The sequence below is a fragment of the Bombus huntii genome, chromosome 11 (genome assembly GCF_024542735.1).
Source record: "Bombus huntii isolate Logan2020A chromosome 11, iyBomHunt1.1, whole genome shotgun sequence".
NCBI lineage: Eukaryota > Metazoa > Arthropoda > Insecta > Hymenoptera > Apidae > Bombus > Bombus huntii.
Genome location: NC_066248.1, coordinates 9,555,629 through 9,572,158, shown reverse-complemented (window position 1 = coordinate 9,572,158; position 16,530 = coordinate 9,555,629). Strand labels below are relative to the sequence as shown.

Genomic DNA, 16,530 nt, shown 5'->3' with positions numbered 1-16,530 from the left:
GATAGACCCTCCAGCGTCCATGAGCTGTCTCCTCCCCCTGACTCCCTCTTGATGCAACTCATCCCAACAATCCACCCCCTTCCTCCATCACCCCTTTCTCCCCCTTCCTCCCCCTTCCTCCCTTCGCGACCATGGGTACTATCGTTCGGTCCGCTTGGTTTGTACGTCATGTCGAAATGTTGTGAAATAATTGCGCGAAAAAGTGATTGGCAACAAACTCGAAATTCATCGACGGACGCGAACGAACGCCGTGGCAACGTGGAGTTAGGTATGGAAGGGGTTGGCGCGGCGCACGGTCTGGAGTGGATGGGCGTTTGACGAGAGAGCGACGTTAAATTTCGAATAGCATTTTCGCCAATCGTTGTGCGATTTACCAGATCCTCGCACTCTTTCGCTCTCCGTTCTCGTCTTCCTCTCTTTTGCAGTGCGTGGCGCGTGCTGTTTCCGTCTCTCTCCCCGGTGCCACGCTTTTATTCGTCCCCCTTGCTCTTCTCTTTCGCCAACCCCCCTTTCCCACCGCCCCGTTGCCGCCTGTTTCTCGTTGTTGTTTGTCGCTATTATTGATATTTTTCGATATCGAGCGTGACACGACCGGAGACTCGTGTAGATGGATGGCGAAATGCGTGTACCCCGTGCCGTTTTATTATTTTTTTTCTTTTTCCGTCCTCGCTTTTTCGATCACTCTTTGGAAGTAACTCGTCTACGTTGCCAGAAATTTAATTACAGAGACCTTTGGATCGTAAGTTGAGTTAAAAACAAATTGGAAGGGCAACTGCGATAAGCAGATAGTCCAATTTTCCAATATTTCGATAAACCATCGAAAACCAACTCAAAATGAAAATCCATCGAACATTTGCACTTTAGAACATGAAACATATGCCTTCCTTCTTCTTCCAATAAATGCAATTTAAGTATCGGACCTGTCCTTATTGCTCCAAACCCCTCTCCAGTCACTAAACATTAATTACACGTAAATTTTTAATCCCACTCCAACGAATTTGATGAGCTATATAGACCCACGAAGGAACTAAAATTAGAAACTGAAATTGAAAATTGAAGACTCAAATTCCCGGTATCGCAAGAAAAACCATCCCGTCTTATATTCTCGATCGAGTTGGCACGTCAGACGTAATAAGCCGGCATGGGACGTCAGCCCGCTAACCATGCGCTAAGGCAAACATCGTTCCTCTATTATCGAACAACATCGTTTCCTACCGTGCATAAATCGTAGTACCCCCATTCATCGGGAAACCTGCAGCGGTGTCTACTTAATAATGCATCAAATACCCTAATCCCAAAGAATAACCACCGATATGTTGTATCTTGGTCGTGTAGTGAATCCGGGGGTAAAAGCGAAGGGAGGGTCTTTAAGCCCGGGCATTAAAAAAAGAATGGCGAAAAAAAGCACAGTTCTACAACTGTAACAACAGAACGTTGTGTCCTGGATATCCTCGTATCCTCAACAGGCTTTCGACGTTTAATCTGCTCGATTCGAATGGTGGTAGAGGAACGAAGACAGAATTGAAAAAGGGATGGAAATAGTATTCGCAAAGGGAGTAGGCTCGAAGGAGGTGGAGCAGCTTAAAAAACGATTCCCATTCAATGTTTCCGTTGGAGGTTAAGCCGTTATTAGTTGGCCAGGGCTCGCGATCCTGGCAGGCAGCTCCTCTTATTGGCTGGCTAGGAAAACAACGATAAAAGGCGATGAGTATTTTATGGGGTACACCGGTACAATAGGACGTCGTGTATGGGCCATTGTTAAAGCATTGTCTGGTTGGAACGCAAGGCAAACCTCTCTTTCTCCGTTCGATTCTGGCTTCTTGGTCGTCGTGAAACGTACGCGGGAACCGTGCCGCTCTATTATTTTATTATTTTCAAACACGTCGCCTTCGCTTCCTCTCTCTTGCTATCCTTTTTGGCTCGGTTAAATTGGGCGTGGCTATATGACTGAAAAAATGTATGTTGCAAACACTCGTCGGACCATCAACCCTCTTAGACGCCTGTAAATGATTGGTGTACACCTTTCTTTTCTCTTTTATTCTTTCGAGAGTTAGCTGCGGTTTATCAAGTGCTTGTTCATTTTTAATGGAATTTCATGGTCCATACAATTGGCAACTGTTATATTCTTCGAAAACTTTTCAAGCAGATTTTCTGGATAGAAGTTTTGCTTAGAAGAAGAGAGGGTCTTTTTTAATGAAAAAATGATAGCAAGAATATATCTATTCTTTGAGCAGTGGAAGGTAAAATATATATGTAAGCGATTCACACGTACCAAATATCCGTATATTTATATCAGAGGTGTTGAAGCGTGCGTCAACAAGAGGTTGGGCTCCGCCTGGAGCTGTTGAGGAGGGTTTTAGTCGGGGGTGTCAGCTCGAATTATGTATCGCAAGGAATACGACGACTTGAGCAATCCGTCGTGCGAAGATCCGAAACCTTGGGCGTTTCACGGGGTACTCGTCCGTAAAAAACCCGCTTTTACCTCAGTTTGAATGTTTCGAATTAATGTCACTCAACCTATTAACGGAAAATTTGACGTACTTTACACACGATTTTATCGGCAACATCTTCATCGAGTTACTTAGCTCAATGAATTTCTTATTGATCGATAAAATGTGTCTTATACTTGTGCAGAGAATTTTCAAGGACTTCCGCCGGAAGCGATACCGGCGTTCTTGCAGAATTTACAAAATTCTGCGAGTTACAGTATCGCGAAACCGATCGCCAGACCAGCGGCTTATCATCCTTATCACAGGCCGAGTCATCAGCCACCTCAGCGTCATTTACCCCCGAATGCGCACCACACGTTGCAACAATTGTTCTACAGGGGACCCTACTTAACAGGTAAATACTTCTCTTTTTACGACTTGTAGATTTATATTTTAATGAGCTATGTTAATCAACTTAGTTACTAGGAGACATATCTTCAATTTTTCTGAACTTTCCACAACGATTTTTCAATTCATTATCACATGAAGAAAATAGATAAAGAACTACTGAAAAGAAAAAAAAGACATACAAAGAAAAGGTCTGGAAAAGGTTGTTGCTAATTTCTACAATCATTCTAGTCGTTAATCCATTGCAAATACTGGTTAAAAAAGAGCCGCAACCAGCGATGAAGGATGGTGTTAAATTGTTCACAAAAAAATATTGGTCATTATATATTTATTTTGGGATACTCGAGAGAGGAAAAGTTAATAAACAAGCTGGACGCGAGGCGGAAACACAATCTCGATGAACATTTAAAACCGAAACTTCCGCACATGGCGCCAAAGCGTATAAACGCGGGCACGTGCACGGGCACGGGTTTATCGAATATCTTGTTATAGGTAGGCTCGTATGGGACATGGAGTGCATATGAAGTGCAGTGAAAGCACTACCATATTATGTACATGCACCGCCACAAGCAAAATGCACGCATGCAACAAGTGCGTGCAAATATCATCGGCGCAGATAATACTGTCATGCTCAGCTTGGCAATATTGTACAGATACGATCTGGAGATTCAATTGCCCGTTCGTTATTAGATGACTTTGATTCAATTACTATCGAGACCGGGCCTTTAACGTACGAGCAATAAATTTTGCCTATTGACGTTTTTCCAAATTCTGATAGAATGGTTCCACGTTCTAACGAAAAAATTAAAAAAGAAAACACATTGCTTCAATACTAATTGACTCGTATCTGTAAATATGTGGTTGTTCCTTGTGCAGTGCAATTTTGTACTGGTGATAAAAATGTAACGTTAGATTGTCCCAAAAGTTTCTTTCGTTTTATAAGGAAATAACAGATGTACATTTTTTGTTTTATATTATTTTATTGAATTACGTATGGCCCATTTTTTCCAATAGAATAAAATTGTGTATCTACTATTTCCTTATAAAACGAAAGAAACTTTCCGCACCACCTAATACTTTTGGGGTAAAAACGTCATTTTATTAGCACGATGTGGAATTCAATGTTTTATTACTAATTCCAAAATTTGAATGTCAATATCGATGGAAAACTTTCGTGTGCATATAATATTATAATCATGACAGTCGTGTCTCATTTAAAGTGTTAATGAAATTCCATAATGTTTTATATAACACGTATAATATATTCATGAGAAGTGTCTATAGCGAGCCACTATTTATACTTTTATATTACTGTGCGTTTTACTTACTTTTAATACTTTTAATTAAAATCTATAGAGAATGATTTTAATATATCTGTAATTTTTATAATTTCTTATGTGTTAGATATTTCTATATATTCTTTTCTGTAACTTATAACTTCAATCTCAACATTTAAAATAAAAATCATGTTTCAAGGCAATCTTCCTGAATGTAAAACGTATGTAATCGGTAGTTGCGGGTTCTGGAACTGGAGGTCATCATCCGGGTGCTCCAGGTGGTGGGACAGCGTTTCCAGGTGCGATTCAAGGTGGGCTGGGTGATTTCACGAGCACTGGCCTGGTATTTCCATGGGCAACAAACGCACGTGGAAAACCTCGTCGAGGAATGATGAGAAGAGCGGTTTTCTCGGACCTTCAAAGACGTGGCCTTGAGAAAAGGTTTCAGATACAGAAGTACATCAGCAAGCCGGATCGTAAGAAATTGGCTGAAAAGCTCGGCCTGAAGGATTCCCAGGTAAGGAAATATCTGTTGAAATACTTATTATAAATGAAAATTATTTTCATCATGTGTGAATGATCGATTATAATATTAGAGACACAACAGATTCGTTAATAAGTCAAAGCTCAAATAGTTTCGTGGGTAATAATGATTATACGAGATAATAGCATCAAATATGCCATATTCAGGTAAACTTGCGTGTATTATAATGTACACAGGCTTGTCATGATCAAGCGGTTGCCTTCGCAGCCGCATGAATGAACAACGTGATGCTTAATACCGCGTTTAATGATCTTAATAGCATACTAATTTGCTAATCCAGCTAGCGAAGCGAATAGTTCTTTGTTATTCGGATTCACGCTATACTATTATTAAGAATTAAATAGTTAGTTTCTTTGTAAACTTATTTTATTTGATAACACTGTTTGCAAGGTTAAATCTTGTTTGGAATTTTCTTTAATAACAGTAATTAAAAGATCACGATATATCTATTAATGCTGTAATACGATCAGTCTTATTACATTTTTTTATTTAATTAACGTCATAAATGATTGCATTCGATATTCGCTGATAGTCGAGCGTATAATCAAGAAATTAATCCGTACGAAGACGTAAGGGGACCAGGTTTGTCGTAGAATATAAGGTGCTTAATGACCTTATTAGGGCACTAATTGTCGCTTTAACGAAGTACGAAACCTGGTCCCAACGGAGCATTTAATTCAGCGACGAAGCCACTGCTCTCACCCTCCAACGATTCCATTCACTGAATTGATGGAGACTAATGCTCAGGTTTCGTCGAGCCAACTATCACGTGGTATCTACATACATCGGGCCTTCAAACTTTACCATATGCATCTACTTTACATAAAAGATATACAACATGCGCATAACACAAGTCTGGAATGAAAGAAAGAGCATTACTAGTCCCGTGTACTAACAACTTTACGGGCTATTTGAACTCCTTGCAAACATTTCGATCGTAACGGTTATCCCATTAAACCGATTTAATACATTTCTGAGTCATTAGCGGCAAAGTAATCAAAAAGCGATTCTAACAATCGTAGCACGTTTATAGCGTCACCATTGTACAAGCATCGAAAGCCCGATTCTTCCTCTTATAGGGGTTATTAACTTACCTACTAATAATAGAATTATTTCTAACAAAACATTAAACTTAAAGTCATATTATACTACTGTGGGTATTTATTCTTTTTCTAAGTCGTATCTTTAATTTATGTATCAAGCTGTCGTAAGGAATTTATTTTTTCAATACATACTTTGTACTTTGACAAAACAGTATGTATACTTACTTCATTCACATATTTTCTAATAACTTTGCATTTACACAATTTTTATGGATCGCTTCATTGAAGGACAAAGTGAGCAAACCAGCACGATACATTTTTCTGCACAACTATTTTGTTCTAAACTATGGCGATCTTTCTCATATATCGAATTTGCGCATCGAGTTTTTAACAGTATCTACTCCTCTAACACACTTTTTCTATTTTCTACAAACCGACGCATAAATTATGTTAATAAGCTATATATATTACATTCAAATAAGAATAACAAGTTCATTCACATGAAATGCTATTATTTTCATATAATATCTACCTGTAATCGAAGAGTAATTTATATATTCTATCTCTCTGTATATCTTATATCTGTGTCAAAAATCTTACGTATCTATCATCAAAAAATTCAAACACACGTCTAAATTCCTTCACTAACTTTCATAATATCCTACGAAATGAATATGTAACCATCACCATAGTGAAACCAACTAGCGAGCCAACGAAACAGGCGAACTAAATTTATTACCGACTCAATGGTTAAACGCAATTAGAAACGAAGTGTCCAAAGGCGCGTAATATTTTCTGTCCTATTCTAACGTCAAAATCGTGAAGTTTAAAATTGTGGGCGGTGATCACGCGGAGGTGATCACGCGAGATATCATCACCTCGCGTCGGTAGTGTACATAGGAGAAAGAGCCGCGGCTGCACATGGTGCTAGAAGCATATAATACCCCCGGTTTGGGGTTAATCGGGCGATGCCAGTTCATTAGCTGCACACGTATATCGACGCGTGGGGTCGTGTGCAACACACCAACGTAGATTCGCCGTCGCTAGTAGGCCAGAGCTTCGTTGTGGCGACGCAAATGAAACTAAACGATGCCCAGAAAATGGCATAGTAAGTTAGTTTCATTTGATTTCATGAGCATAGTTTGCCGATCCGCTCGGATAACCGGGGGATGCGTGCGGCAATGTTCCCGCTAATTTTGTTTCCTACTCGGTCAATGAATTCCGCCGTCATCGTGCTTCCTTCTATCATGTCGGATAATTATAACATGCATTTCCTCGATCGTCGCTTCATCGCGGGAAGTTATTATACCTGATACGTGTCAGTTACTTTGTTCTGTAAATTTAACTTGTTTTTGCACGTTTAGCGTTGTTAGTCATTTTCGAACCGTTCATTTGTTCTCTGTGAGTGAAAGTTTGTTATAGAGTGGTATAATTTATCGTTCTTTGAGTAATTCTGTGTCGAATTGGATTTCAGGTTGGACAATGTTAGAAGATGGATTGATTCGTTATCGTGTTGTAATATGACAATAAGTATAATTCAGAAGTTACCTTTCTCGATCTGGTCCCTGAAGCAAATCTGCGATAATCATGACGCTCGAATTCTTACATCGGCATTCATCCTTTATCAAAATTGCTCGTTTCAATTTCAAACAGTATATCGTAAAAGTCTCAGCTAAATCGAACAATTACAATTTGTGCACATAGAGTTCTCGCGCTATATCGAAGAAATGGAACGAATAAATTGCCATCTATAACTTTGCAAAAATCAGGAAAGATATTATCCCGGAGAAACCTCTATTTTATCTATCTTCAGATATTCTAATTAGTTCAATCGTCTAGTTGTAATTAAGCTACTCTATTCAAACCCGTCTGATTCGATCAGTTGAAGAGATAGCTATGAGCAAATTCAACCACGTGCATTGATCTTTCTCGGATAAAAGGTGTTCCGTTTGTATTCGCCACATATAGCCAGGTTAGGATGATACATTTTGCATAGCTACGAGCATATGGCAGTATGTAGATGAAGCGCAAATAACGGTAAGAGATAACCATTGGTTAGCAACGGGTTGAATAGACGGAGATAAAGTTGGCAGTAAGAGAAAGAGAACGTAGAAGGAGAGAAAGGGCACGGAAGGATATATTCTCATGTATAATTCACACCTCGAGCGCCATGCCTCCACTGCCATTGGTTGAAGCCCACTCTGCCTGTGGTTTTACGAGAAAATCTAAAGACCACGCATACTCCTGCACAGAAACCTGCACACACACACAAAGATACACGTATACGTATATATGTATGCCAGTAGATATATACATATACTTTGGAGTTGCAGTAAATTGACGGTTCTTGCGACTTCGCATATACAAAGAGTCCTCTCTCTCTCTCTCTCTTTCGTCGCTTTCTTCAGGTTCTTCTTCTTCTCCTTCTTCCGCTTTAGTTGGAACAACTAGTAGTACCAGCGTGAAGATACAAGGATCTCTCTTCTTTTACGAGCAAAGGCTCCCGCATATCGAACGAGATTTCACGAGCTGTCCCAATAAAATTGTTAAAGGGTTGAAATATCATCGGTCAGCAGAATCGACAACCCTGTTTAGCGAAGGAAAATCGTTGGAAGTGACGTTACCTAATTGTAGCGATATATCTTTGGAGCTTTCATTTTGTGTTTTTCATTGAAATTTTTGTGTCCGGAGAGCACATTTTTGTTAATTTTCAGACTTTCAGTCAGTCGGTGAGTAAAAAGAGCTATTTTAATAAGAAGTAGCTGGCGGCACTTTAGTTGTGCGGAGGATTTGAGTTTTGTGACATTGACCACGAATATTGAAAGTGACAATGTTATTTTTGGGGCAATAAAACGTAACTCGATCGTAAATGTTTCTATCGTTACGTAGGAAACAGGAGAAAGAAAAGAACAATCTCCAAGTTGTTGGAGGGTATGTTGAGTGTTGTGCGATTTGAGGAGCATGGGCTTTGCGCACTTGGCTGCTATCTAATATCACGGTTCACCACACGAACACCCATAAAAGCGATTATTGTCCGATGATGGCTTTCTCTTCCCTCTCGAGTTCCTCTTTTCTGTTTCTCTTAATAATGTTCGACTATAAGCAGCAGATGCTGGATTTCCTGATCTCTTGCAACGAGTTCTTTTCTAATCACTACTTTTCAACTTAATTTACCAATTATTAATTAAATCTACTTTCGCTTGATACGAAGACCTCTGTAAAACGTTCAAATGGGAATTTGATTTGATTTGATTTTACTACACTCTTTGAATCATTTTCGACTCTATTATATTTGTCCGATGTTAACAAATATTTTAAATTTGAAGAAAATCCTTAGTGGTATTCCGGATGTTTGAATGTTACGTTAAACATCTTCTTAAAGCATTACAAATCCAATTATTTTCTCTTGCTGAAATGAGAGCAAGATTGAAATATAAGAATTCGAAGATCGCGGCAGGGTTAAAGTATTCGTTGAAAATTGAAGCACAAAATGAATCAATCCGTGTATCAAGGTTAGAAAAGGGAATAATTAAATTTGTTCTAAATTTTTCCATGAAAATTGTACCTGTAAATAAATAAAAACGATATTTAAAAGAAATGAATCTTGAAGAAAGACGAAGTCTCCCGTTGTATCGTGGAGGCATCTTTTTGGATTAAGTTCCGTCCTTTGTCGTATCTGTAATCATACCGGTTTTATGAATCTTTCGTGAGATTTAATTAAAGACTTGCGGTGTACGGGTGGATGATAATAATAAAGCTTTTCCAAGGGGTAGGTTTGTACTTTGAGAAGTAGCGCGGTGCAGAGAGGGTTGGGGATAGAGAGAAGAGAAGGCAAGGTGCCGTTTCACTCAGGTTCGAGTCTTCACTACAGTTTATGACGAGGGTGGGTTTAAGAGGGACGTCGAGGGTTAAAGGGGGTTGACTAAAGTAATTAGTGATGGTGAGTGAACTCACCCTTCTCCGACCGTATTCACGTCTTTGTTCCTCTCGATTCATTTAACGACAGGAAAATGTTCATCTATCGCCGGCCTTTTTATAGAAAAATTAAATACTTAAGAATTTACCTAGTACTTCCTCTTTTTCTTCCCATTTCCATATTGCTTGGCTGTGGCTACAGCAACAATATTTAATTTACAACTCTTTCCGGTCAATTTACATTATCGAATTTTGTCTTCCAACATCGTCGCTATGAAAAAAATTCCAGAATCCTGCTCAACATTTTTTTCGTCACCGTAGCGTTTAAAATGTATCATACTTCCATTTTAATTTTATTGTTTGTCCGTGAAGATATAAAATTTCGAAAAGTTTAGTAGGATTGATCAGACGATAAACAACGAATGAAAGAGTTTGAGTCCTGTCACGAAGTAACATTGTAGGTACAGCATCATGTCAAAACCGTCCGTATCGCCTCCGGGCAAGATTCATCAACGCGTCGACCTTAAATTAAGCGGAATTAAGAGCAGCAGGCACTTTTGTGCTTAAGACGTTTCCGTCGGGCAAGCGGAAGCGTAGGAAAAAGTAAAGAGAGGGTCCGGAGGGCTTGTTATCTTTTTAATAATCAAAACCGACGGCATCGCGTTGGTTCTTCTTTCTTACAAGATACTAGACCTGTCAGAGTCACGTCGCCAATATTAATTCATGATGTAAAGAATAATTTTTAATCTCGTCGAAAATCAAATTAAGAACGAACCTGCTTCTATTTATTTCTATACGCTGCATTTATTATTTTTTGCTTATTTTATAGTTACATATCTTTTCTAAGAATTTATCATACTTCGGTACCAGATAATTAATTATTTGATTATTGTTGGTTCGCCCCGTTACCATTTAATGAAAATTATTACATTATTTACAAGATTAATTGAGACGTAAGAAGTACCAGTTGGAAATATTTATTAAAGCATTCGGATTATTAATTTATTTTAGTAAAGTAATTGCGAGAATGTGGGGGGATGAGGAAAAACAGAATACACGGTGTTAGTTGAAGATCTCACAACGCAAAATGCTAAATTAAAACGCACCCTCCATCTTTTCCATTTCTTTATCTCCAAAATAAGGAGGCTACTACTCTTCTGATGATCGAGACGTCTTGAAGATTTAACGAATTATAAAGGTCGCGCGAAGAATAGCTCGCATTCGGTGCTACTGACAGCTTATTTAATCCTCAGGGAAAAAACGAGTTTCTCCTTCTCACTGTACATTTAGTCTTCGATTTTTAATTTGATCCAAAACAATAGCCCCTTGTCGATATTATATCTCACTCAGAAATATTTTTATTTTTCTAGATAGATAATAAACTTAATATTATTTTTAAAACAGAATTACAAAAAGAAATTGAAAGAATAGAAGAGAGGGTTGTTTAAATTAATTTGTTCTTCCATGTTTATATCTCGACGTTTGGATGGGTTCGCGCGGAAAATAGAAGCAGCTTGCCCTTTCCCATGAAACTGACACTGACACGTTAGATAGATCGACCATTAGGCTTGCATTTCACCCAAATATAGAGTTTCCTGAATTCCGTCGGTCAAATCAATTTGTAGCCATTAGGACTGCTCTTGGATCGAGTTTACTTTGAACAACCTTTTCCTAGAACAATCGGTCACTGTTCTCTGTAGAAGGACCATCCTACTATTTACACAGTAGTCGATCTTTTACCCCGATCAGTAAACGTACAATCTTGATCGTTTGTCTCGTTTGATGAAGAATGCTACTACAGATATTTCATGTAGTTCATTGTTGGAAAAATATACGATATATCCCTTGCAATTAATTTCACGTTTTCGAGAATATCGATGAAAGTTCTTACGAAAGTATTCAAAAAAATATCCCCGAACGCATATCCTTCATTTTCGTACCCCCAAATTTCGCGAAATCGTGTTCTTTTCTTTACAGCAGTCTTTAGAAGTAAATGAATTTTAGAAACAAGTGAATAGACAACAGTTATGAAATCAATTCCTTTTTAGTGTATTAAAATAAAATAATAAAAATGCATCATGTTACACTTTTAATCTTTTTAATCAGAACATTCTTCGGTCGTAAAATCCCTCTAGGAAAACTCAGTAGCAAAAACAAATTAATTCATTTGATTTCTTTCAAACGTGGAATTTCTAATCTCTCGGATACTGCCGTGACACTTGAATTTTTCATGCCCTAATTTCATTGTAGTTCCAACCAAGAAAAACAATTCTAACGTTTCAAAACAATCTTAAGATCGAGCCACGAGAATACTGCGTATCAATTCTTTCACATTCTTGGTTCAAATTTAGGAAATTTTCTAAAATATAAAATCTAATGGAAAGTCTAAAATCTAACGGAAAAATGCGAGTCGAGCGAAGACGAGCCGAAGGACGATTAAAGAGTAAAGATTCTACTTCATCTTGTTTCTGATATTTTGTAAGACGCTGCGCCGTTGATCTCTTCTCCGGGAGATTTCAGAGAGGATCAAAAATTGAGCGAGAGATCACGGAAGTTGGTCATAACGCTACCCTAAACTTGCCGCGGTACAGTCTGCGATGGATATTAAAAACAAAGGCCGCCTCTTACAGGGCATAACATGAATATAACGTCGCGCAATATCTTACGGCTTAAGCTGTTCGGCTTAGCCCGCGGACCTTCATGCATTATGGATTTTACTTTGAGAAAGCGCCGGCTACCCCCGACGCCAGACGAACTAAGAAACCATGAATATACAATACCGCGGTATGCATATAGATTCATCCTTTTGTGAATCAACTTTAATCACTTTCTACGAAACCGCAGTATCCGCCTCGCGACCGATAAGATCGCCGAAGATCGAATAGAGTCTCGATAGATTCTTGTTTTCTCTTCATCCCTCTTGCTCGTCATTAAGTTCCATGGAATCATTAGGTTCGTCTTCACCATTATTTTCTCTATCGATTTCGATAAAAGCGGTTTGCACGTTTTTTAATCGCTTTGTGTGTCACTTGATTATTTATTACCAGATTTTTTCAGAATGAGTACTTTTTTCGTGATGGTATTGTTAATTTTGGTTTCAATGCTGCACATTCATGGAAAGTTTGAGAACCTCTTATTTGTGACGACTTTCGAGCATTATCTGGATAATTAATAGGAATTCTGAAGGAGGATAGTTCAACCAGCTAATTTAATGATGTAGTTTAAAGTAGTTTAAGTTTGAACAGTTCCTTTGATATTTGGTACACTTCAGTTTGTTTACATTGTACAATTTTTTACGATTCCTTGTTTTTAAGTATATTTTAGTATATTCTTTAGTAGAACGGATATTGTGTTTGAACATTGCAATACAATTATTGTTCGAAAAAATGTCTCAAATTGAACTTGCTCTGTTTTGAGAAAGGCATTTTACGTAGGGCACAAATTTTATGGAACTACCTATATTCGTTTAGCTGATAATAGTTAATTTAGCTTTGCCTATCTAGCAACACTCTTCCGAACGCGCAATTAATTAAAATAATTCTCCGTCGTGTTAAAATTCTTTAGGAAGATAGCAGGACGACCGTTTCACTCTCCCTGTCATATAACTTTCAAAACGGCCTTCAAACATCTTCACATGTCGCAATCGAATGCGTTTGATATCGCTGGCGCGACATTTCGCCCGGAAATATCGCTTCCCATTCGTGCCAGGTCGTAGCCATTCACAGCTGTACCGCGTTATACCACTGGCACGCAGACGAATTCCAAATTCGCAGCTCGTGTCCCAAGTAAAAGCAGCCGCGGTCGACGTTGATTTCCGGTTACGCTCCCCTTTTACGCCCACCCTTCGTGAAAATTGCTCCGCTCGTGTCTATAAAATCAGACAGCCTTATAAATAGGAGAACCCGACATTTTTGTCGAGTAAATTTCTCCAAATCTTATGAAGAATGGAATTTACTTTTTATTAAAGCAACTGGGAAAGTTACTTTCTTTCTAAATACACAAAAGTATAACTACGTTTAGTACGCGTTTTATACAACTCTGCTATACTATCATATCGAAATCAAACTCATTGTTATCGTTCGGTAACAGACGATCGCAATGATTTACATATTTCCAAATTTAATCTATACTTTGCATCTTACGTGGTAAAGATGATTGACGATTTTTACGGTGTAAAATATAAAATGAGATAAAATACTCGAGAAATTAGTAATCCAAACTAATACTAACCTAAACTATTGTTGTTATTAATGTCCCAGTGATATCGAACGAGAGTAAAAATTCGACGTGGCAAATAATTTACGCGTTATGCTCCAACTTAATCGACATCGGTCTTTGAAACTAATTACTATCACAATTGTATCCCATAAAAGAGGGACTAATTAAACGTGGCATAGATTCAAGGATAAATGGATTAACACTATCGTTTATCAGTGGGTGGCTGACTCGATTAAAGCATCACCGATGAAACGCGGGCCGTCGATATAAATCCGGAGGGTTGGATTCCCTCCCCACCCCCAACCATTAAGAGCCGACTTCCTTTCCATACATCAGCCAACCCTTCGGCCGCAGAATCGCGCCGTGGTAGCTTTGTGCCGTACCTCTTCCTCCTCTTCTCCTCCTTTTTTCTCCTGTTTCACCCACTCGCCCCTCCGCTGACCGCACCATACCCCCTTCAAAAAAAAAAAAAAGAAAAGAGAGAGAATCTCTCTCTGGCTCTCTAGCACCCTGTTCGTGCCCGCTTCTCGCCCCTTTTCTCCGCCTCTGTGCCCTTCGATCTCTTCGCCCCACCGCACCGTCACGAAACGACCCGGTACCGTGACCAGGTTGGCGGAGGGTGTCGGTGCACCCTTCTTCCCTCGGTGCACTCTTTCCTCTCTCGTTGCACCCTTTCTCTCTTCTCTCCATGCGTCCTTCCATCCTCACTGTACCCTTCCTCTCTCGGTGTACGCGGTGGCGAGCCGCTCGAATCGAATCGGGGGAGGAAAACGAAGAGAAAGACGATCAGCGCTACGAGTCGAAAGAGGAACGAAGAAGAGAGACAGGAAGGAAAGAACGACGCGATAGGGTGAGACTATCGAGAGGGGTAGAGAGACAAAAGAGGGGTTGGAGAAGTATTATGTACAGAAGGAGTACCGAGAAAGAGGGGAAGAAAAGAGGGGAGGGAAGACAGGCTGGCGAGGAAGAGGATCGTGGAGAGAGCGAGACTGAGGGGTAGTTCTGAGGCCGACGTCATAATCGATCGTCTTTTATTAAACTGCACCAGATGGCGCCACCACCGCTCACAGAAATACCTATCGTACCTCCTATATACATACGCACATACATACAAACGTATTTGTATTTGTATATATAATATAGGTGTATGTGTGACTGTGTATGTGTATATACGAGAGGACGAAGGAGGGACGTGGTGAGTCGTAGGGAGATAAAGAGGGTGCCAGAACTAGGGGGTGGTAGCCATAGTCCTGAAGGTAGGGGCAGAAAGTTGGGGTGGGCAGAGGCGGAAGTAAGGGCGGTCGCGTGTGGGCGCGAGGAAGGGAGCAGAATAGAGGAGAACTTTCAGGCTACGGCGGAGGGAGAGAGTTAGAGGGTGGCTCGCGAAAGGAGAGACCGGTAGGCTGGCTGCAGCCAATCGTTTAACGATTACCCACTCTATAGAACGCGTTTCGGATGTCGTCGTTATGCCCGATCCTTTCGTATGGACCGATCCTTAGCGCGGCCCGCGTGAAACGTTCCCGGCTCCTTTTTTAATAGCCATCCCAAAGGGCTGCAGTTATATTACAGGAGAATTATATATTTCTTATATAGATCCTCGAGATGGTCTTGGGTTCGCCAGAATGATTCAGAAGTGGCAGAAGGCGAGTTAAACGGTAGGAGAGGGAGAGAGTTATGACGATTTTAGCACTTCGAATAGCGTGTCACCTTATATAGCGGGCTTTTGCTATCGACGTGTTTAATCGAGATGAGGATTTAGAGTGGATGAAAGGAACGCGCGACTGTGTGGCTACGGCCAATAAGTTAACGATTAAACGGTGAAGAGGGTGGAGAGGGTGAATCGAAGATTGCAGTCCAACGATTGAAGTGATTATATCTCATCGAACGTGATTGGTCGAGTAATCGTTCGTTATAATTTAAATCACTTTTATATAGTTTTGTTGTCGAAATAACGCGTTACGGTCATTAATGACAACTCCAATCCTCACGAGCTGATAAGCCGAGTGTCAAAGTAGTTGAAATAAAATGGGACGATCGGTGCCAGTGATGAAGGGAAGATAGATGTAGAGAAGAAAGAGAATAAGAAATATTTTTCAACACGGCTGACAGAAACAATTCGAACAATTTATAAAAATGATCGACGGCAGCGAGGAGTAGCGCGATACGCGGACAAAACGAACGAAAAGCGTGAACAACGAAATGATTCAACTTCTCCGAAAAGCCTCGCGTCTTTCACACTGAACGGAGAACCGCTTTGTTACTTTTGTTATACAGTTCCGAACCTGTCTGCCACTGACGGGACAATCAATCACCGTCGCCACTTGCAAAACGTAAAACGAAAAGAAGAAGGATCACGCCGAAAGGGGAGTGCGGAAGTACCGAATCCCTTGATTTCCCTGGAATGCACCCGCAATTTCCGTTCTCTCGAAACTCGTACAAATATCAGCCCCAAAATTCCCTTTGCTTTTAATATTATATTAATTAGTGTTAGGTAAATGATCTATCTTTCCCAAGATTTTCTTGTTGATTCGTTTTCACAATTACTTAATTAAAAAGAAAGCCTCGTTAAATATCAAATAGCAACGAATAAATGTAACATTTATTCAAAGATAGAGTAAAATGTTTAGAGATTATTTGAAATATTCTGAAATATATATGTTTCTTTGCTTTTGTTATTACATCTACACGCGATTAAT

The 16,530-nt window shown here is 39.6% G+C and overlaps 1 protein-coding gene across 1 annotated transcript in view; it reads left to right on the top strand.

The window, feature by feature from the left end:
• Window positions 1-16,530, top strand: part of LOC126871357 (uncharacterized) — a 28,850-nt gene that overhangs the window by 5,776 nt on the left and 6,544 nt on the right. Inside the window, exons 2-3 of the mRNA XM_050630068.1 lie at window positions 2,635-2,844; window positions 4,351-4,631. Coding sequence (XP_050486025.1) covers window positions 2,635-2,844; window positions 4,351-4,631 — 491 coding nt within the window. The remainder of the gene's footprint in view (window positions 1-2,634; window positions 2,845-4,350; window positions 4,632-16,530) is intronic.